The 23847-nt window shown below is 36.5% G+C and overlaps 1 protein-coding gene across 3 annotated transcripts in view; it reads left to right on the top strand.

Moving 5' to 3' along the window:
* The window catches only part of ctnna2 (catenin (cadherin-associated protein), alpha 2), a 562621-nt gene that overhangs the window by 530158 nt on the left and 8616 nt on the right, over positions 1–23847 (top strand). For all 3 annotated transcript variants that reach the window (XM_088637613.1, XM_088637605.1, XM_088637621.1), the window contains 4 exons: positions 13–126; positions 4733–4914; positions 8940–9045; positions 15999–16133. In XM_088637613.1, coding sequence (XP_088493739.1) covers positions 13–126; positions 4733–4914; positions 8940–9045; positions 15999–16133 — 537 coding nt within the window. The remainder of the gene's footprint in view (positions 1–12; positions 127–4732; positions 4915–8939; positions 9046–15998; positions 16134–23847) is intronic.

The following is a 23847-nucleotide window of genomic DNA, read 5'->3' as shown; positions in this document are numbered from 1 at the left end:
TGTTCCCTATAGACACCAGAAGAGCTGGAGGATGATTCTGACTTTGAGCAAGAGGACTACGATGCACGTAGCAGGACAAGTGTTCAGACTGAAGATGACCAGCTTATTGCAGGACAGAGTGCACGGGTAAGTGAGTGATAAACCCTGCCCAGTGCACCAAAGTTGGGCTATGCCTGCCACAAATGATCCAATTAGCATTTACACAGGTGCTCTTTCTTGTAAGGGGCAAATCAAGTGTATGAAATGGCAAAAGCGTTTCAAATCCCTCCTCTCAAGGACTGCCCGCTTCAACCTCAGCTGCTTTCCCACTGCCATATGAAATCTGAATTCACGTTGAACTCTGAATTTCATTGTATAATTATGCTGCTATATGGATAGTTGTTTACATTTGTATGTGAGGATGTTTGTTTGTCTTCTGTCCTATTTAATTTTGTACTGTATATGTTGTACTGTATGTATGTCTCATCTGTGTTCTTTGCTGTACTGAAAGCAAATTCCAAACTACCTAAACTATATAGTTTCAATGTAAATTCTATAGGCTGCACAGCAGCATGATGGCACAGCAAATCACAAGGCTGCCTTACAGCACCAGGTCCCTAGGTTCAGTTCCCAGGGTGCTATTGATGTGGAGTTTGTATGTTTTTCCTGTGTCTGTACAGGTTTCCCAACGGGTGCTCCAGTTTCCTCACACAGTCCAAAGACATATTAGTAGGTTAATTGGCTTCTGGTAAAACTGGCTGTGGTGTGAGTGTGTTTGTTTGCGTGCTCTTGTTGGACTGTGTGCCATCCAGGAAATATCCTGTCTTGTACCCATTTTTTGCCAGGTTAGGCTCTGGGGACCCCTGCAACTCTGTACTGGGTAGAGAAGTTAGAAAATGGATGGAAATAAAATGGCTTTTAAAAAATCTTATTTTAAAAAAAGAATCTTCAGAGTAATAAAAGACAAGTCTATTTCAAGGCTATTGAAATATTTTATTTATCTGTAACCAATATCCTTTTTTCTTGACGTTTTTAAAATGATAGGTATTAAATTCTCTGATGATGTATTGTGTTCTTATATAAGAAATCACTGTAAAATGTCTTAGAATATCTACATTGCATCCAACTGTGAGGACACACTACAAATTCTGACAAATCCACAAATAACCGTTTCCAAATGCCAGAAGTATTTTTTTTAAGTTTCATATTTAAATTAACATGTTACAAAACTGGACAGCATTTTAATACCTTCAGCAGGTGTAGCCTTCTTTTGGAATTTGAAATGAGTAATAGAAATTTGCGTCATTTCAGAGGCACTTGCTGCTCCAGAACAAAATGTATCACACGATGTGAACTTGTGGCCTCTGGCACAGATGCAGCCAATCTAATCACATAGCTGTTTAGAATAACATACAAACATACTGTAAAAACAGGTGAAACCCACAGTGTACCAACCTGTATGCATAACTAGATATACTGTAATAAAGGGCTTTTCATTACTTTCTCCCATACTGTATTTGCTTGACTAGTGAATGGACAGTTATGTTAAAGTAATGAACTATGATGCATGTTGTACTTTCAGCATATCAGATATTGTAGAATGACTGGTTAGCCCTTTGGGTACTGTATCATTAATGTAAAAATGTCTTCCAGAAAGGATAAACTTTTAGTAGCAGTTCAGTGTTAGTATTTTCTTGATGGGCTTTATCTTCATAAAAACTGTATTTGCATGCTTTTATGAATTGTTCTGTAAGAACAACAGAATTTTTGGTAGCATAGATTTGGTTGTGTGCTTATTATATACAAACATGGAAGCTCACAATACTCTGAGGTATTTGCTAAAAAAATGAGAATAGAAGAAGCACAGAACTAACAAATGATCCAGTACCAACAGCCACAGGTCAGCCATAAAACTTAACTCAGAGGGTGGACAGTTTATTTCAAATGAAGCAAATTAAAGTCATTTCAAGTTGCTTTCTCTGTGAGGAAACGTAGAAAACAGCTTAATCCTTGCAGACGTAGAAAAGCTGCTGAGTGTATTGGCATGCAATGTACAGGAAGGATTTGCTGCAGTATTAAGCACCAGAGGCCTGCTCTTGTTGTTATCAGTAAGCAGGAAGGGGATTTGTGGATAAGTGAATTCTGAAAAGCCCTACCTAGCACCTCGCTTTTCTGACATACCAATCAGCCCTGTTTACCAGGCAGTATTTCCCCCCTCCTCTTTTCCCTTCTTTTTACTTTTTGCAGGTTCGATAAATTACAAGTGAGTTGTTCCCTTGTCAGATTTTTTCATCTTTTCTTATTTTCCATTTGGCCCACTGGGGTTTGTGTTTGGAATAATTTTCTTTCCATTGCAGTGGTGAGTTGTTCACAAGTGAACAGGCAAAACAGTGTACTTTTTTATGATTTCGCCATGCAATAAAGAAGTATACTGAGTTCTAATTAAAGATTAATCCAGGTTGAATGGATCTTACATAACTGTGGAAAGCAATGCACCATTAGGCGAAGATGAAGCACTACCTTCTGAGCAAAACTATGCATTCCAGTACAATTGAGAAGTGGGTTTAAAAGTAACTTAGGAATATATAAGTTATATAATATATAATTTAGGAATATATTGTGACTACTTCATTTGACATTCTCACCTTCATTTGTCAATAATTCATGTGATATGATTCATAATTAATAGTGTGGTTTCTTAAAGTTACCATTCAGCTGTTGCATTCTTATTAGGTGGTATTCCAAGGTACATGAATTTTTAAGTGTGGACCCTTGAAATAAAGTATCATCTTAATAGCAAAGCATTAATGCAAAGTCCATGACTGAAGTTTTGTTCAGATATCTTCTTGAATGAACAACTATTGCATTTACCCCAAATAATGACATACCTCAAGTCCTCTCATTTCAAAATTAAAACTATCATCACTGGAAAAATGAATAATTGATCTAGATCTTTACTTTTTATTTTAAAATACGTGCTATGTGTAATTTTCTTATGTTGTTTCTGCCCATGCTAGCATTCATCAGTGGAACACTGACTCAAGACTGCCATGCTTTACTATCAACCCAAAGACATTTGGGCAAAGAAATTAATTTCCCCCTTTACACCTCTTCCCAATTAAATATGAAAACCTTTTGTACATTTTATTTAATCTTTGCAGCAAAGAGTTATCAATCCAGCTGAGAATTATAGACAATTGTACTGTTTATATTATTCATAACAATATTGCATTTATAATGAATGTGATGTAATTTCCACTTTTCATAAAATTAAAATAGGACTTATCATATTGTTCACTACATTCTACCCTCCCCGAAGAGTTACATTTCAAATCCAAGTGAAAAATAGTAACTAACATTGTCACTTTATATTCTCTCATTTCCCTCCTCCCCAGCAGCACAACCTTGCTCAAGTCGGGCCCTAATTGTAAATGAGTAATGGCTTGTCTGTTGTGCTCTTGAGGGTAAATCTATGTCAAAACATTAATTTCTTACGAATGAAGTAAATGTCATTTTCAGTCTTATTTTTTACTTTAATTTTAGTTGGCACTCTCTGCAATAAAATGATGGGGGTAAGCCTGAGTCTTGCGAAGAGATTCTCTAAGACAGATGTGTTGAAAGCAATGAAAAGCACACCTAAATAATTGATACTTCATCAATTTTAATTATTGCTTCAGGGCTTAATTAAAATTATAAATAATGCAAAAATTAATTTGAGTCCAGGTAATGTTTTCACCCCTAAATAATGTTGAACAATGGCATTATTTATTTAAGAGAAAAAGTGAAATATTTATGTATTTCAGACTTAAAGTTACAACTATTAGGGGCTCTGGGATAAGGTATATTCTGAGACCAGCTTTAAATTGATATAAAGGATAACAATGTGTGCAATGTGTACTATATATGTATGTATGTATAAAACAGTAGAAATATATGTGAACTCAACTAAGAGAGTTACATGCAATATGGTAAGGTTTGATGCCTCTTGTTTTGCGCTATTACATTAAAATGGACTCTATTTTTCAGAAACATTGGGATTTCCCAATAATTGTAGAATAAATTGAGGTTTAAAAATAATTTGAATAATTCAAATGTATAATTGGACAGCATGGTGGCGCAGTGTTTAGCATTGCTGTCTCACATCACTTGGGCCCTGGGTTCAATTTTTTGCCATACTATCTAGAGTTTGTACGTTCTCCATGTGTTCACATGGGTTTTTTCTAGGTGCTCCAATTTTCTCCCACAATCCAAAGACATAGTAGTACTGTAGGTTAATTGTCTTTTGGGAACATTGGCCCTGGTGTGAGTGTGTTTGTCTCTGTGTGTGCCCTGTGCTGGACTGGGTCCTATCAAGGAAGTATCCTGCCTGGTGCCAAATGCTTGCCGGGTTAGGCTCTGGCTCTAGAAACTGGTTGGCAATGCATAATAAAGCTTAAGAGCAGAATGACAGAAATCAGCACCAATCCATGCCAATCTGACAAAATGAAAGATTACAAATCTGCAATTCTGAAAAGCATTGAGGTTTGAAGAAATAACAACCCCTCGAAAAGTTGCCAGACTTTTCTAATCAAACTGTTTAAAAGAAAAACTCCAGCCCTGGCACCCACGAACCATTGTTAAAGCCAAAATACTTCATGCTCTCAAAATCCCTATTTTGTTAATGAAAGATCTGTGAGAATATGGCCCACATGCTCTATTTTATGTTCCTTGTCTAATAGCTTTCTCCTTTGGTGATTCCCTCTCATAAACACAGGCTATTATGGCTCAGCTGCCACAAGAAGAGAAAGCTAAAATTGCGGAGCAGGTGGAAAGTTTCCGCCAGGAGAAGTGCAAGTTGGATGCCGAAGTGGCCAAATGGGACGACAATGGCAACGACATTATTGTGCTGGCGAAACAGATGTGCATGATCATGATGGAAATGACAGACTTCACCAGGTAAATATAACATAAGATGGCCCCTAAGATGCTGATGCAGTCAAGGATCCAGGAATCCAGGGACTTCATGATCTTTCAGGAAAACATTAAATCTTCCGCATGCATTATTTGAATTGGGGTCATAATAAGAAAACCCCACTTTGAGAATTGAAAATCTGCTCATTAACCTACTGAGGATGCTCCCTGAAAGTGTGAACTCCCTGAAGTAAAACAAAAATCTATACAGTAACATACAGTATATACAGTAAATAGCAGTAATTTTGAAACCTTAAAATTGTATATATGTGTTTGATCAGGATTATTCAGGAGCATATGATTGTACTAATTAACATTATCTTTCAGATAAAAGAATCCCCAAAGTCAATATTATCATTGGAGTTCACACAATGTAAAAGACTAGAACTTGCAGTTGGCAGCCCCCAGAACATGTTTTTCATATGTTGTAAGGATTTAAAACACCATTTTAATAAGATGTGTGTTTTAAATTATGTGAAATACTGCAACATTATGGAATGTTAAGAAGTAATTGCAAACAGGACATAAAAGTACAGTAAGTCCTGTAGTATAAACCTGGCCAACATTTTTATTTCCGCATTTTCATGGTGCTTATCATATACACAGGATTGCACAAACTTACAAAATTATTCAATACTATTTTGCTGAGGGGAAACAAAAAAGGATGAAGCAAAGGTTTCAAATAAAATGAAACAGCCCTGTGAGACCATTTTGTGCTCTTTCTTATCTACAAGAAATGTTAACAGCTGTACTTGTTGCAAAGATTTGTGAGATCTCTACTTAGTCTGAGAACTTTCTATCACTTCTGGAAAGTTTGTCATTTCTTCCTGCATAATTCTATTGCCAGCTATACCAGTTAAACAAAGCCCACACAGAGAAATATGTATAACACTGGATAAAACATTAAGTTGAGGTGTGCCTTTCTAAGTGAGTAGACTTCATTAACTACAGCTTTGATTCCCTTACTCTTTTCATGTGACATCTTTTTTTCCAAGTGCCACAGACTTCATCAACTATTGAAAGTTCACCAATAATATCTCTTCCTATGCATAATGTATACAGCTTTCAGATTTGGTGTAGCATGATCAGGTGAATTGCTTGAAATCCAGTGACGTTGTATAATGGCTGTGTAATACCACATTCACAAGTTGTGAATTTAAAATGTATAATTTGCTCCAAATACACGTTTTTTGTTTCCATGATTATTCCTAACACAGTAATAACACAGAGATGAAAATGATTAAAAAAACAATAAGTAAAGGCCACAAGATGATGCTGAAAAATGTTGTCTTATTAGTATATAACAGTGTCACAACTCTGATGAATGAATCAATCAGTTGTGTCAATTGTACATTTGCCATATTGATCATGATCACTTCAGGAGACTGATAAAGATCTGCCACATAAGACAGATTTGAGACTGGCCTGAGAAGGGCACATGTGACTGTTGGACTACATCCTACCAATAATGTTATTGTATACTACTGTATACCAGTTTAATGATGCTGGTCATCAATTGTTAGTCTGGGTAACACAGTATGCCCACGTTTTCTCATGGTTTATGTTGAGGTTGCAGTTGTTTTGCAACTGTGTCGTGTTTTACCATACACCACATTTCCCTCATGGCCAGGTTCTACTTCTGACAAAGTGTGGTGCATTTCAAACCTCTACTATGGGATAAAAAAGTGGCACTTTCATTTCTTTAGAATCACAAGAAGCAGGTGATAGCTAACTGTTAGACATTCCTCTTTTGCAGCTGTTTTATTTCTGCTGCGGGGTATTTCAGTGGCTCTCTGCCTTTGTCTTTCAGTTGACATTTCACGGTCACTACCACCAAACTCCTTGAATCCATTTCCTGCACCCATTCTTTAATAACCACTGATGCAATTCCGACATGAGCTGTGTGTCTTGTTGCTGAGAAACCAAGCCTGGCCCTTTTTTGGTGGTTATAAATCTTATATTTTATTCCAAAAGCAAATAGTACAATATGCATACAGCACTTTGTGCATGTTTGTTTTCATCCTTAAATTGCTCACAATTTGTTTTCATTCAGTTCTGAAATTCACATCGAAATTCTACAATTCTACAATTAGAGCTATTCATTCAATTTCTGCATTTTCTACCCCCTGAGAAACATACTTCAAATACTAAAGGCCTTAAATCACTAACATGTATACCAAGTATCAAAAGAAACATACAGTATCACAGATTAATGTTTTAAAGAATAAAGTATACAGACCTCAGATATTGATTAAGTGTTTTTCACTTCATTTTGATTAATTGATCATGCATGTCCAACCATGATGTACTTAAAGGAATTTGACTGCACTAAACTAGCCTGTGACTTTCACAATAGACTGCCTGTTGATCAGCCCTGCTGATGACAAATATAATTTGTATATCATAATGAATTTACCTTCTTTATATCATTGCTATTCAATAAATGTCAGTGTAACTGCTACAAAATAGATTGTCATTTTCCTGATGCAGTTATAAGTAATGTTTCTTTTGATGCTTTGTATATTTCTGAAGGATAATTGAGAAGAGATGTTTTTTAATGTAAACACATTTTTGTAATCCAGTATTTTTAAAAATAATTCAATTTAATGTTGAAGGAATGTTATCTGAGTTCTAAGTATTATTTTCATATATTAAACTTCTTGCCTTTATGTTCTGGATTGACTTGAGAGTATTTTAAGTTTAATAAATAAAGGTATCTGAGTGACCACTTCCAGAGCAATAGCATATATATTTAATTCTATTTTTTCAATAAATTTTAAATAAAGATAAATAAATAAATTTTAAATAAAAATTACCTAAAAAGGGATTTCTCTTCTTCAACCCTTTCTTCCTGAATTTTCCACTATTTTCCACTATTTACAAAAAAATAGTGTCCTTATACATCTTCTGTCCCTACATCTTCAGTAACATAGAGCTCTGGATGCTTTAACCAGAAAAACAAAATCAGAAAGATGTATACATTTAAATACATTTTCTAGGTTTAAATATACAGTATGTAACACACAATAAGCTGCACTGGGTCATTCACTGAAATTGATTGAAGGATTATTTAAAAAGGCAAAAGCAAGTGATGTCAATTTTTTGTTCACAGAAGAATAACCAGAGATCAGGGTACAAGAGTAAGTATGCCGCACTCCAAGATTTTGGTATACAGTATATTTAATGCTGGAAACAGTAGTTATCTGCAGAAGAAGTAGGATCTTTTTATTCGTATTTGACTTAAAATAAATGAAAATATTATGCAATGTTAACATGTTGATAAAGAAACCTCTCGTTGTTTCTTTAATCTGTGGTTGCTAACCCCAGTGTTTTCAGTGTCTTGTTTGGTTTGTTTCTAATGTTTGCAAATTGTTATAATAAGAAGCACTCCGCTGTTCTAGCTGTGTGATCTATGTTGTGCTGTTTTCTCTGATGTTAGTATTTTTGAGTCTGTAAGTGTACATTTATGAAAATCATTCCTGCATTATTTTTTGGAACTGGTGTCATCAGAACTGGACACGACATATTGGCAGCTTGTGTGGTGTGATAAATATTGTCTGCTCATATAGCCTTTATTTTCTTACCCCTGTGTTGATTACTGCTGTGGCTACTGCTTTTCTTCAGCACAGGAATCTTTTCTCCCACTGTGTTGATGATCAAGAAGTGACATTCACTTTTGTCTCGTCCTGCTTTATAAGGATGCCAAGCATATTTATGTGCATACAGATGGCTAGTACAACTGGCATGCATTTTTGATTGTTGCTTCATATTTATCTATTTTTTGTTCTTTGCTTTTGTAACTACACTAAACTAAAACAACCCTTTTACTACACATTTCAAATATTCCACACTAAAACATGGGAAAACAACAAGTCAGTTTATATAATGTATATTTGCTATTAGATGTGCTTTTTGTTCTGTAGTTTTCCCAACAACTGGCATTGTTGTTGATAACATGGGCTGTCTTATTAATCTTATGCATAACATTAATTTGCACTGGACTGTTGCAGAGGCAAAGGCCCACTGAAGAATTCCTCAGATGTGATTAATGCAGCAAAGAAGATTGCTGAAGCTGGCTCCAGGATGGACAAACTTGCTCGTGCTGTTGCTGATCAGGTATTGCCATGGTTACAGGTTTGCATCACAGCCCTGGCAAGATAGAGGGTTTTTGCATTATATAATGCAAAATGAACTGACACTTGCCTGCCTTAACTTGCCATTCAGTTAGCCAGATGGTGTGCATCATCAGCAGGAGATCAAAGGGAGGTTGTCTTTAATATAATTAACACAAACAAGGTATGCATTTATAATTGGCAAAGTACTTTCAGAACATGCTGACAGAAGATTTTAAATATCTAATCAATCAATTCCCCCCCTGGAAAAAACACCACATGGAAAAAAAAACACTCACCGAAGTCAGTTGTCTGAACTAAAGTTTAGATACTAGGAGGGGTATTTTAACTTTAATTACTGTATGTCAAAGAACTTTCTCATAGAAAAACACAATCAAGTGGAAGTCTTTTTTTTCACACTGAGAAATATGCAAGGACTGCAGCTGAGCATATGAATATAATTAAAGTTTATCTGTCAGAGGTTTTTTTTTTTAAATGGGCTTCAGGCCTCTTGACATAACTTAAAGTTGTACTATCCCAGCAAGCAACGAGCACAATGCAGGGTACACTGGATGAGATGCCAGTCCATCACAGGCCACACGCAAAGACAGACATGCATACTCTCACACCTGGACACATTTTCTCCAATTAATCTACCAGTATGTCTTTGGACTGTGAGAGGAAAAAGGAACACCTGGAGGAAACCCATATGAGCAAAAGGTGAACATACAAACTCCTCATAGATAGCACCTCAGGTCTTGAACTGAACACTGGGCCATAACAGTGCAAGGAAGAAATGCTAACCACTGCGCCAGTGAGCCTCCCTATTTCAGAATATATAAGAATGTATGTTGATAAGCAGTAATTCTTAAAACAAATTGTATAACTATTGAAGAACTAATAGTTCTGTTTATGTATAATAGTTGGCTTCTCCTTTTTCTAATCCCAGCTGTGTGTATCCAATGTATTCATACATTTTTAGAGTAGATTTATCTGTGCTCAACACGCTTATTATCTTTCCATTATTTTAGATCTAGTTTCCTTCGGAATTAAATGTCAGATGTCAGAGGTTGGCTGTAGTCCATAGATTACAGTATAGATCAGGGAGAGGAAACCATAGCACTTCCATTCCTTTTCAGTTACTATACTACTATTAGATTCTAACTTTAACCCACACACCTACTGGTGATTGATTTAACCTTAGCCTGTTTAATTTTTCCTTGTAATCCTTAGCTGTTTAATGAGTCAGCATAAGAGAAATAAGTAGTGTGATACCACAAGGGGCACCGTAGAGCTCTTTTAAGTAGGTACTGTTGGATGACAGATAAACCAGTGGTGCAAAACAGTTATTTTTCAACACCAAGAACACCAATGAAACATAAAGAAGGAATATGAAAACATAGTAATAGTTGCATAGCAGCTACCATAATCCTCAATAATAAAGAAACCACATCTGAAATAAAATAAAACAAATATTTGCCTGGTTTCTTAATTCAGATCTTACTTTCTGTTCTGTCACCTTTTTTGTTCCTCCTTGCTGTAGGTAAGGGTCAGATCCTAAAAGGAGGCTGCAAAGTAGCAGATTTCTCCAGAAGTATTTATGCTGTCCATGTTTTGTATCAATTCTACAGTTATCCTTGTCATCTTGCTCCCCTCCTGTTGCAATATCTTAAGGTTAATGAACATACAATATTTCAAGGTTAATTAAGCAAATATGGTTCTTAGACAGTTTCCATTGATGTAGAATGATTTAAAAATAGTACCAATTTCAATCTGGAAAATAACATCAGTTACAGCCTTTGTATTTTTTCTCTGGTAATGCCTTATGTATATTATTGACATCTTCTGAATGCAATTTTATTCTTTCTTTTTGTGTGCATCTGGTAAATATTCAATTCCATGTATCTGGATATTGATTTTTGAAAATTGTAGGGAAATTCAGAATATAGCAGAAAACGTTTAAGCTACAATCACAGAGCAGTAGCTGGGTAGACTCATAACTGGAAGGTTGTGAGTTAAAACCCTACATTCCGGGCACAGCAAGTCTCTAGCTCTTATGTTAAACACCTAAGGGGGGACCACGTTTCAGGTTGGGAATAGCGTCTGAGGTGTTGATACTATATTTTTATGGATCAAGTCATAGTCTCGTAAAAGTGCACTGTTTCAAAGCATTTTTTAATCATTTTTACCACGGTCACACTTGACCTGTGGCTCTAGGTTCCTTGAATTTATACTTACAGTACAAATCATGAGAGTGTTTTTTTATTTATTTTTCATAGCTAAATTGTACATCCAACTGACTTATGTAGTGCTTGGACAGCAATTGGCAAGACAGTTTGGAATTGGTTTCTATTAACAGTGGCTTATTTTTCAAGGACAGTGTGGATCATTCTCTTTCAGTCATTGTGGAACACAGTTCCCTAGGGTGGTCTTTACCACAAAGTGCTCTGTTGGGGTTCAGTGCCAGTGTCAACAGTTCAGGAACACAGTACTTAATAAAACTGAAATAAACACTTGCCAGTGCTGCCCGCACTGAAGCCACACTTTTCTGCAGTCTTACCTGACTCTACTTGTCTACCTTTCTAGTTTGGTACAATTATAGTAATTGAAGTAGCATGGGAAAATATTAAGATTATGCACTACTCTTTAGAAGGAGCTCTGAAAAAACACATCACATCTTATGGTGTATAACTCTTACCTGAAAAGTTTACTGAAATGTGAGTTATATGTTATACAAGACTATATTCTTATTTTTTAATATAAATTAGGATTTTAAATAAAGCTGCTTCCATAGGCTGTGTTCCTATCTGCATATTTTATGAAGAACATAATCATAAGCCTTTTGAAAATCTAATCAGACTAACAAGTATATCCTGTTCATTGATTACTGTTGTTACTTGTTATACAGTAACAATTTATTCATGTATGGTGTGCCATTTCTAAGTGCATATTGACAATCCTATGGAGTCATATTACTATATATGTAGATGATCCTCTAGTTTAGTTCTAATCCTTGTCTCCATAATCTTATATGTAATAGATGTGTTATTGGTCTATAATTATGTGGTTTGGTTTTGTCAGCGATGTTGTAGATGGGTACTATATTACCATTTTCCAATCGATAGTTATTGCCCATGACCATTGAAATAGCTTTGTTGATTTTTAATGAATAACATCTCTCAGGTATCAAAGTAGGATTGGTAGAATAGCATTGGTTATACGGTTGGTGATTAGTTAATCTTAAAGACTTTTAGTACTATCTTACGTTCATCAGTTGGACATCAGTTGGTGGAGGCACATAGAGCTGAATGTATTAAATTTATTAAATTAGTAAATGCACCCCCACTACTGTAAAACACAAAATTGTGAAATTTGGCTGCTAGACATACTATTTTTGTTAGGTCAATTGAATTGCTTTTCAGTAATGATGTAAAATCTGTTCTCGCTAGAGAGTATGAAACTTGCCTCTGAACCCCTGCATCTCTAACTAATGGGCCATTGCATTTATTTACATCAGAGGAAAATCTGGTTAATAAATGGCTTATTACCCATAGATATAAAAAGCAATGAAAAAACGATTTGCATGCCAAAGCAAGGTCTGCCAAGAGAAATTAACAAATTGTTTTAAGGTCGATGCATTTAGCTTTTGTAACTGAACTATTCAGATGCAGTAAATAATCTTTACATTTTTTATTTGTGTAAAATTGTGTCTCAATTGTAATTATAAAAGAGGACTGTAAGTGCTCTTTTAGAATATACAAAATACGGTAAATGGGCAACAGTTTAGAGACATAATCATCTGATTTTGGCAGTGAAGTTTATTGATCTAAAAATGTTCACTTTTTCTGGAAATTGTTTTACTTTTGTATAAAACGTAACTATATTTACTAGTGATCAATATACATGAAAGGTAAAATAAGTGAAATAAGAAGTGGAAAATGAAATATTTTTCAATGATGACTTTCTTTCATGGGTTACCCAGTGATACAGTGGTTAGAATTGTTGGTGCTATCTGTGTAGGGTTTGTTTGTTCTCCCTGTGTTTACATTCTGCCAGGTTCTCCAGTTTCCTCCCGAAGTTCAGAGACATACTGGTATTTAACTGAATTCTGTGAAAAACTGGCCCTGGTGTGAGTGTGTGCGTGATTGTGTTTGTGTATGCCCTGCAATGGACTGGTGTCCCACACAGGGTGTACCTTGCCTTGCATCTGTTGCTTATTGGGTTAGGTTCTAGCTTTCCCCATGACCCTTTACTAAATAAAGTGCTTAGAAGAAAATAGATGGATGGACTTCTCTTTACTGGTTATTGGACCAGTGGTATAGGGGGCATTTTAAGAAATACATATTGTGGATTTTGTTTTGTGGCACCAATGGACCAGTGAAGTCTGCTTCATCAGAATGAATGCCTGGGGCATTCTTCAGTACTCATAGCCTAGTCCCTTGTCACTACAGATACTGTGATGCACCACAGTGCAGGGTGTACTCTTTACCATTTTCAGAAGTTGAGTGAAGAGTTTATCCTACGCTTCCAAATACCAACAATAAACATGCATTTAGCTGTTATGGTTCTCTCTGGTATCACCAAAGACATCTTGTGACCATTTTCCAATTAGAAAAATGTACTTACCAACTTCCAACTCAAAATCGTAAACGTGCTTCTGACTTGAAAAACTTGATTGTTGATTTTCAACAAAGTCAGCATGCACTGATATAATAACTGCCATGTCCTGTATACCTGGTAGAATGCACATCTGCGCTTAAGATCTTCCCAAATTTCTTCCCAGTTGATCGAGCAATGTCAGTAATAACATGAAATGTTTTTATTAAAATAATTTGCAAGAATACCAATAGAAGATACTGTGTGATGACTAATTACAACTTATGAGTTCATTGTATAACATATTCCTAATACTATCATGTTGTATCTATTTTACAGTTTAATCTGATGACAGCTAATCGCCAAAAAAAATAAATGTAAATCAGTTATGACAGATTGTTTGCAAGAAATAAAATAATTTTTGTCCCTTCTTAGTTTAAGTGTTTTGTATATGACTCATTTAGTACAACACCCTGTAATGTGTGGATTGTGAATTTTGAGAAATTTAACTGTTGCCAATATCACACCATAACAAGTTAGTTATGCAATGGCAGTGAACTACCTGAGATCCTTAGAGCTGGATAAGATTGCAAAAAACATCTAAAGCAAGTTGGAGTATTTTATTTAAAAATGAATCATGTGATAAAATTAATCTATCCATCCATTTTCTCACCTCTTCATCCAATTCAGGGTCAACAAGTAACAGGTGCAAGGCAGGGTACACCCTGGACTAGATGCCAATCCATCGCAGGGCAGATACACAGACACTCACAACCTCATACCGGGGCTAATTTTTCCAAACACCAATTAATCAAACAGTATGTCTTTGGACTGTGGGAAGAAACTGGAGCATCCGGAGAATACCCATGGAAACACAGTACAGTACAAACTCCATGCAGAAAGCGCCTCAGGTCTGGAATTAAACCCAGGGCCCCAGTAATGCTAATGACTGCACCACTGTGCTATCCTCGTAAAATAAATGTGAAGTTAAAAGGTTTATGAATATCACCCATAGACCTTTAAAGCTAGGGTTCCCTTGTAAAAATCTGAAAATATTGACAAAATACATCTCTTTTATCAAAACAAAAGTAAACAGTTAACCTCTAAACTAGTTAAACTGTAAAGCATTGTCAGTTTAATGGTCAGTTGGACACACACTACCCATTCATACATTTACATGCTTTCCACAGCTTTTATCTTCTGCATTATAAAACCAAAAAGGATTTCAAACTTAACAGCTTGGAACTTGTTTTTTCTGTGATTGTATAAGTTTTCATAGAGAGTAGTTTTACTGAAATTGATCTGTTTTTAATTGTGTCATGGCTAAAGGGATGAGTTCTCTTTTAAGAAGCCTATTTTCCTTATAAATAATTTATCTTCTTAATAATTTCAAGTGGATTTGTCTTGTAGACCTGGTTCTGGGTAACATGAATATATCTAAGCACTATGAGCTTAGAATGTCAACACCTTTTTTATTCCAGTGGTGTAGTACTCCAAATTAGAACAAAATGTTTTATTGATTTGAAAGACCATTTAGAGAATCTAGAAGTTCATTCATGGATTAAAAGTGTATTGTGTTTCTTTATGTGCTAGACATTTGATCAGATAAACTGAATGTATAAAATGAAATGTACATTATGCTACAAGAAAAGATGCCAGCTTCCTTTTCTTGGCCTTACAGTTTACCTTATCTGATATTTATAAAGCTAATGTATGCCTGTTGTGTTCAGAGTCCACAGGAAAAAAAAATCTGTCACTGCTTCCTCCTTTGTCATGAAACACGATATAGACCATCTGAAATCTCACATTAGATCTTGTGACTGCATGAAAGCTCTTTTATATTCTGATTGAGGTTGTCAAGGTAATACAGATTGTTCAGCTCAGTCTCAAGTACTGTACACATGGAAAGCAAGTATTTTAAGATACTAAATTTGATAGAAATGATGATAGCACTACAATTGTACAAAATCAAAATACATTAAACAATCCAACCTCTGCAACAGCCTATAGCCTGTTCAACAGGCTTACACTCAGGATTACACTCCATTAAAATGCTAGTGTCTTCCTCAGCTGAAGAGTGGATTCTTGATATAATCATATGCATTCCAAAAAACACTGGCTTCTTTTTTAATGTGTGCGTGCATTCATATAACAAATGAGTTCCCATGTGCCACAATGCTAGGTTCTTTAAATTATGTTTCTTAAAGAACCTTTCTCTATGGTTCAATGTGGAGAAATCATTTTAGTTTACAGCATAATTGTGTGCATGATCCAAATGCAGCTTGATATGTTGGGTTGCCTCCCGTTTCAAACCACAACAGCCTTGTCACCTGACAAAAGTGTATTTTTTTTGTCTTACAGTGTCCTGATTCAGCCTGCAAGCAGGACTTGTTGGCATACTTGCAGAGAATTGCTCTCTATTGCCATCAGCTCAACATCTGCAGCAAGGTGAAGGCTGAGGTCCAGAACCTAGGTGGAGAGCTCATTGTATCTGGGGTAAGTTAACAATTTCAGGACTATCCCTGAGTAGTCCTGTATTACCTGCCAGATGTGAAGCCTTCATTAATCATAGTTGAATAACTGGTCTCACACACAGCTTTAAAATGCTTCAATTGATTTAAGGGACTCTTCCATTAAACAATTCTTGAAGAATAACTGTGAAATGCAAATCTTATGCCTGACGTTTGTTGTTATTGACTCAAATAGAAAATCAAAGTTTTATTATTTACTTCTTAAGCCCTGCCTCTGAGCACTTCGTAAGTCATAATTTCCATGAGCTTGCACATTTCTTCAGGGAATGGCAGTGCACATCTGTACTCATCCAGATGTAGGCTGCCACAATTAAGGATGGAGATTGATAGGTGCAGAGGGCACACTGGGGAGCAAGTATACCTGATATAACAGTAACCACAGCAGATGCTTGTAGGCAAGGTGCCAGGGATTAAACTCATCTGAAGTCACAGGTGTGGTTATCATAGAATAAAATAATGATTAGACTATCTAGCCATTGACCTTTACCTGACAGTGTGCAATCTGTTCCTGTAATGACTTTGAAAGAACACGTGTTTTGTTCACATCTACTTGGCTGATATCATATGCAGCAGGCTTTAACCCTTAGGCTTTTTATGTCATCAGTTCAAACTGTTATATAAATGGCTTTGAAAGTTATCCCTCTGCATGAAAATATTCAGTATACTGCCTGCCTTGCTGTTACATCCCTATATCAAATACTATATATCTTTCTCTACAAATGTGAAGAAAAATAGAAATGACAATAAGATCCTGTTTTTATTCCTTTTGAGGTTTCTGAAGTTGTTTCCAAAGTAGTTGCAGTATGCACTTCATTGGAAATTATAATGTAGCATTGAGATGTCAGTAGCCAAGAGAAGTCTTATGTGAAATTCAGTGCTGGTGGCAGGTGATTTTTATGAAAGACAAGGTGAACTTTCTGTCAGAAAAGAAGAAAGTCCCTGCTGTAGATAGCAATACTGCAGCAAAAAGCTTTTGTAATGTAAAAAGACACTTGTACTCTGTGATTAAGTAGTGTAATAGAAGTACAGTGCCTTTCAAAAGTATTGTGGTTGAATGACAAATGTTTTAAATCAAAATGTGAGTGCTCAGACTCAACATCTGTATGAATGAAAGAAGGTAAATCCCAGTAAAAACATCAAATAAAAATCATGAATTAAAATATGTCGATTACATAAGTGTACACCTGCTTTTTTGTGCGATGGCAAACCAAATCTGATGCTTATTTTTTTGTTTTCATGAATTAGCTGAATGGCCATTGTCTGTGGAATAATTGTGGTTCACAATTATGATTTTAAAATACAGTATATACTGTACACCCCTTTCTCTCAGGGACCTTGGTCAGGTAGTGAATGCAAAGATTCATCCACGAATAAAAGACCAAGGAGCTTTCTAGACGACTCAAGTTGTAGAAGCGGTAAAAATGAAAGAAAGGTGTAGAAATATTGCACAGACACTGAATGTGCCTTTGACCACTGTGAAATCTATCATTAAGAAGTGGAATTGTATCATACTACCCAGATACTATTTAGAGTAGGCTGTCCCTCTAAACTGACCTGCTGGGTAAGGAGGGAAGTTGTTAGGGATGCCACTGTGAGGCAAAGAGTTCAATGATTAACATGGGAGAAAATGTCTATAAAGTCAATAGTACCTCTATCAAAAGACTTACCTGGCAGCATGGAAAAAAAAAACTCAAATCCCACATGAATTTTGCAGCTGAGCATTTAAGCGATACTGTACACTTGTGGCAAAAGTGGTTCAACGTGGTTTGTGGTTCGACGAGTCAAAATTGGTACTTTCTGGTCTAAAATTAAAGCACTCAGTTTAGGGCAATCCAAGAGTGCATCACTTAGTCAACAACACCTCTACTGTCCAGTATGGTGGTAGCAGCATTATGTTATGGGGCCGCTTCACATCAGCAGGACTGTGATGGTTGTCAGGAGTGAGGGGAAATGATCAGTGCAAAGTACAGAGTCAAACTAGGGTGAAAATGCACCTTTCAGCCAAGCAAGAATGGATTGGTGGCCCAGGCAAACTCTTGTCATGAATCTGGTAGAACCTCTAATGGCAAAACCTGAAGATTCCTGACCATCAGGGATCCCCAAAAAGCTTTACAGAGCTTGAGCAGGTTTACAAAGAAAAATGGGTGAAATGTGCGCTTTTCCGATATACAAAGTTGGGACAGACATCCAGCTATCAAAGGTGCTGCTACCAAGTATTGATCACCATCTCTTCATTTTACTTCTTCTGATAAGTTCAATGTATATATACAGTACCATGAAATATACCATGAAACCTGAAATGTTGCTGTGTACTTGAATAAGCCTTTGTTAAGGTCTTGATTTGTTTTGATTTTTTTATGAAATGCAAAAAGATGTTTAAAAGTGAGCCACTGTTGCATTTATTTGTCCTTTTTAATAATGCAGCTTCCATAATTGTGAAATGTATTCCAAATGAAGTTAGAGTAAATTTTTCACATTACATCCTCAAATTCAATTGACTCCTCCCATTGCCTAGAGAACAATGACCTGCCAATATGATCTCCTGTACCCCTTTCATGTTTGCTTTCAAGTTCTTTCCTCTAGCTCAGTGCCCCTCAATCACTTTCTCGTAATCACACAGCCCACCAACCAAAACATTCACAAGATCATCATTGAACCCTTCTTTTTCATCTAATCTTCAGTGAATGTTACACTTCCATTGCACTTTACATAAACTTCCATACAAGAACAAATCTAAACCCCGGTATCTTGTTCACTTTGAATCCCACAATGAAATAAAGGCCTTTGTTTCATTCACGGTATTGTGGAGGGTTAAACTGCTGGAATAGTGGATTCGCGATCAGGACTAGAAGGGGTGTGAATAAAAATCTAAATAACTGTAACAGAGCAGCTAAAGGGAAGGGAAGAGCTAGCAATTCCACAAAGTATGAACAATACACAAATTAAAAGTTATCCATACATGGTGTATTACAAAGAATATGATAATGATTTCTATAAAGGTGAATTTCCAGATTTTTCTTTCTTCGTAGGATCTTCCGCACTCTCTTATTCTCGAGCCAGTACCTGTCTGCTTTGGCCTATTCAGATTGATCTCAACAAGGATTTTCCTTTTTTTAAGCAGCTTTAAAATGCAAATCCCATTTTTGTTTTCAAAACCTTTACAAACTCCTCAACCCAGATAGGTGTGCTGGTGGTCGGGGGAGGTGTGGCCGAGGCAAACAGTCCAGAGCTGAGTCCAAAAGGGGAATCCAAAAACGGGGCAAAAGTCCAAAGCCAGGCGATCCATCCAAGACAGACAAGATAAAAACAAGAACCGGTTCTGAACCGGCACGGGAATGGGAACAGGAACAAATACAGGAACTAAAACGAAAACCAATGCAGAGCCTGGAATAGCGTCTGGCTTTTAAGGGAAACTGAAAAGAGGGCTGGAACAGGGAGCAGGTGCAGGAAATGAGTAAAAAACAAGGAAGGGCTGGAGCACCCTTAAGAGGAGGGGTTTACGATCGTGACAATAGCAGGGATAAAAATATACATATATACTGTACATAATCTCAGTTTTTGTAACGTGGGATTAGAAGACAAAACAGATGATTAAATCAGAATTGATAAAACATTACTACAGGCAAAAAGGAAACAGTACTACATAAAATCTTACAATCATAATATTTACTGCTTAACCACCTACTGAAGGTAATTATGCTCTTTTTACCTGTAAGGCAGAAGTTGTGATTACTGTGTATTCTCTGAGGCAGGTGGTCAATTCCCTCCATCGGGTAGTTGTCATGTTTCCTGTTGTTTCCCTTTGTCTTCTGAAACTTGCCCAAGGCAAGGGTGACGTTATAAAGCCCAAGTGATGTAATCATTAAAACCTCATTTTCATCACACAATGTGACATAACCAACTAGAACCTGGGCACTCAAAAATATAAATACAAAATGCAAACCAAAATATTTTAAAAAATACCAAATTATTCAGCAAGTGAAAATGCCTAACTGCACAAGTGACTTAACTAACAAGTACAGATACATGTACTGTATATGGTAAACACACAATAGACCATAGAGACAATAATGATAGTGCTAAGAACAATACTAAAATATACGTTATATAAATTATATATATATACACTGTGTAAATGGCAATATTTATGTTATGTGCTGATTAAATAAAGTAGACATCTTCTGCATAAAGTCATGACTGTTACTTGGGACTCTTGTTTGCTCTTACAGCCCTGACAGTTGCAGTTTACAGAACCACCTCTTCACCTGGCTGTCAGGTCTCTATATCTAAAGCACCTTTACTTCCTTTAATTCAATGATGTTCAAGTTTTATCTAAATTTGCCCCCTAATTATTAAAACACTAAAATAAAAAATGTGGTGGCACTTTTTCTTTTATGATTATACACAGTGTATGCATACTGTTTTTTTATCGATAATGATTAAGAAGTGAAGCTACACAGAATGTGTCATAATTCTAATTTCATGCCTTGCATGTATATAGACATTTTCATGCCAAAGGTTCCCTACACTTCATCTGCCTCTGAAGTGTAGCAGAATGTGAAACAGCCATTATGTTCCAACAGCCCCACTATGAATGTTCCCAGTTCAAAGACTCTTAATATTTTTCAAAAAGGACAAAGATAAATTTCATTCAGAAAGTTAACAAAAAGCTCTCACAGTTTTAGAAAAATCTTGCTTGAGTACAATAAGAGTACCTGCATGATAAATTAGCCTACTTTAGCAGAGTTTCAAAGTAATTGTAGTGTAGAAGCTCTTCCTTTAGACTAAATTAGACTATTCGCAGCTCATCACCCGTCTTTCAGTTGCTGAAATGATCAATTTTTAAACTGGCAATAAAGGAGACTTGTCCTCTTATATCAGAGGTTGGAGGCACCTGGGAAATATTGGATGAACCACCTGAATGTTCCAGAATTACAATTCAATCTTGACAGAGAGCACAAGGCCTCTGTATTAAAACCATTCTAGATGAATTCACAATACTAACAAGAATTTAATTTACTTGATGTGTGAGGAGCTCAGCCAGCAGCCATATCCCCCTGCAACTCACAACTGGCAACCCACTGCTGCTAAGCAGGTGTGAGCCTGGTCAGTACCTGGATGGGAGACCTCCTGGGAAAAACTAAGGTTGCTGCTGGAAGAGGTGTTGGTGGGGCCAGCAGGGGGTGCTCACCCTGCAGTCCATGTGGGTCCTAATGCCCCAGTATAGTGTGGTCATTAAAAATAGTGACAGGGACACTATACTGTAAACAGGTGCCGTCCTTCAGATGAGCTGTAAAAGTGAGGTCCTGACTCTCTGTGGTCATTAAAAATCCCAGGGTGTTTCTTGAAAAGGGTAGGGGTGTAACCCTGACGTCCTGGCTGAATTTCCCATTGGCCCTAACCAATGGCCTCCTAATAATCCCCATCTATGAATTGGCTTCATTACTTTGCTCTCCTCCCCATTGATAGCTGATGTGTGGTGAGTGTGGTGCACTATGGCTGCTGTTGCATCATCCAGGAGCACATTGGTGGTGGTGGAGGGGAGTCCCCATTACCTGTAAAGTACTTTGAGTGGAGTGTCCAGAAAATAAAAATATAAGTGTAAGCATTATTGTATAGTGATGCATGACAATACAGATTTTGAGCAGCATGAAGCACGTGTGTTTATCTTAGGCTGCACTTTCTAAAGTGATGTTTTTAGCATCATGTAATGACATTGTGGTGAACTGGACTTTTTCTTTCAGTCAGTAATATATAATTGTTGAAAAGCAGTACCTTGTCTGTATTGGGTGGCTGTGTTGTGTACTATACATTTCCAGAATGTTAATGTAATCTGTTTATATACTGTTTATTGCTGATTCAATAAAGCATTCTCTTTATTGATCTGTTTGCATTTTGTCAGCAATAATAGATTGGTAAGTTCACTGATTGTTGAAAATGAAGCAGTGGGCGGTGATTGTTCAAAGGATGCTAATCGTGTTGTTACTATGGACACTAAACCATTGTTTTCAGCTATAGCACAACTAAGAAAAGATCCTGAAGATAAAACTTCATCCTGTTTGATAGCACTTTTCTTGTTCAATCTGTTGGCTCTAAGCAGCTTTAGGAAACCTGACCATACCGAGATATTGCCCAGTGGCTACTCCAACAGGAAGCTTTTACCATTTTTGGATGCAGTAGTTCAACCTCTATTGTTTGCTTTTGGTGAATGCTTAATTTTGCTGCACTATTAATATGTCCTTCTGGAGAAAGCTTGTACTGCTTCTCTTATAATTGATCCTACCTGTAAAAGTCCATATATAAAAGTATAGCTATCTGGTTTCACTGTGTCTATATACTGTACACGACAGTCCAAACAAACAAAAACAGGACAGTCATTGAATACAAATCCCTCTGACCAGGTGTAGCCTATCAGTGATCAATCCCTGATAAAAGCATTCTTGTTACCTCTCAGAATTCTTTCTTACACATTCTGTGCATGAATTACAATCCTGCAGCACTGCCTTAGTCATTTGTACAATGTGTTCATGCATATGCTTTCCTACGCAAGGCAATTTGGAGGACCACAGATTGCATTTATCCCACTTAATGTTTGCAGTTGTTTGATGCATGTGGGTCTGATCTGCCCCTGCTGGAATTCAATCACTGTTACTTGCAAGTTCAGAGAGTACACATTGTCTCTCCCTAGACAACAGCAAACTCTGCTACTCAAATACCAGGTCTTCTGCCGAAAGCAGAATACTATGCTGTCTAGGTTTCAAGGGGATGATGTCACTACTGTAACATGCTGCACTGAGATCTGTTACAGTTGCTGTGTATGGTTCTAAAAATAAAAAGTCTTTAAAAACAGGGGTGCATCCTATATTCATAAGAATATTTTTTGGGTTTATTAATAATAGATCTCACATTAGAAATGTGCTTGCCATTCACTATGAAGCCAGTAGCCCTCATGCAGTGTCCACATCTAAAATTGGATGTACTGGACCTTTTGACTTACTGTACATGTATGAGCACTTGTAGACTTATTTCTACAGACCCTAAGACATCGGCATCCTAATGCCACTGCATGCCTGAAGCAGAATGATTGAAGGTGCTCAAGCTTGAATAGCACTTGAATAGGGAATGTTAGGTGATCATAGCCTCAGTTTCCAAAAACTGTTTTTTTCTGTATCTTTGTAGATGTTTTCTGGTGAGGTAGAGGAAACAGAATCATTTATTTATGTCCTTAAGAAGTTGGGCATAATTTGTACGCTCGGTAGGGGATGGACATTTAATGGCCTAGTTGGTTAATGTGCCTGGCTTTGATTAAAATTACTTATTTTTGGAATATGTATGGCATGATGAGATGACTCATATAAGGTGGTTTACATACTGTAGGTCTTTTAGTTTAATAACTGGCAATGTGATGTCACTTTTTTTCCCTTTTTGTCTAGCAAAGGATGAAAACCAGATACATAGAGCTTCTGAAATAGATCTGAATAGAGGTACTGAGATGACAGAGGGTGAATAGATGCAGTTAAGATGACGTCAAGCTCATTGTGCAGCAAGCTGAGGATACCTTGGCTGATTGTGAACGTAACGCAGATTCGAACATGCAGCCTCTGGTCTATACAGCCCAATCTATACTCTGACAAAAACCTTTTTTCTGAATGAGAACTATCCCCTTACATTTTTTTTCT

The sequence above is a fragment of the Lepisosteus platostomus genome, chromosome 1 (genome assembly GCF_059453375.1).
Source record: "Lepisosteus platostomus isolate fLepPlt1 chromosome 1, fLepPlt1.hap1, whole genome shotgun sequence".
In the NCBI taxonomy this organism is placed as follows: Eukaryota; Metazoa; Chordata; class Actinopteri; order Semionotiformes; family Lepisosteidae; genus Lepisosteus; species Lepisosteus platostomus.
The sequence above is the reverse complement of the archived record's forward strand: the minus strand, read 5'-3'. Positions and strand labels throughout refer to the sequence as shown.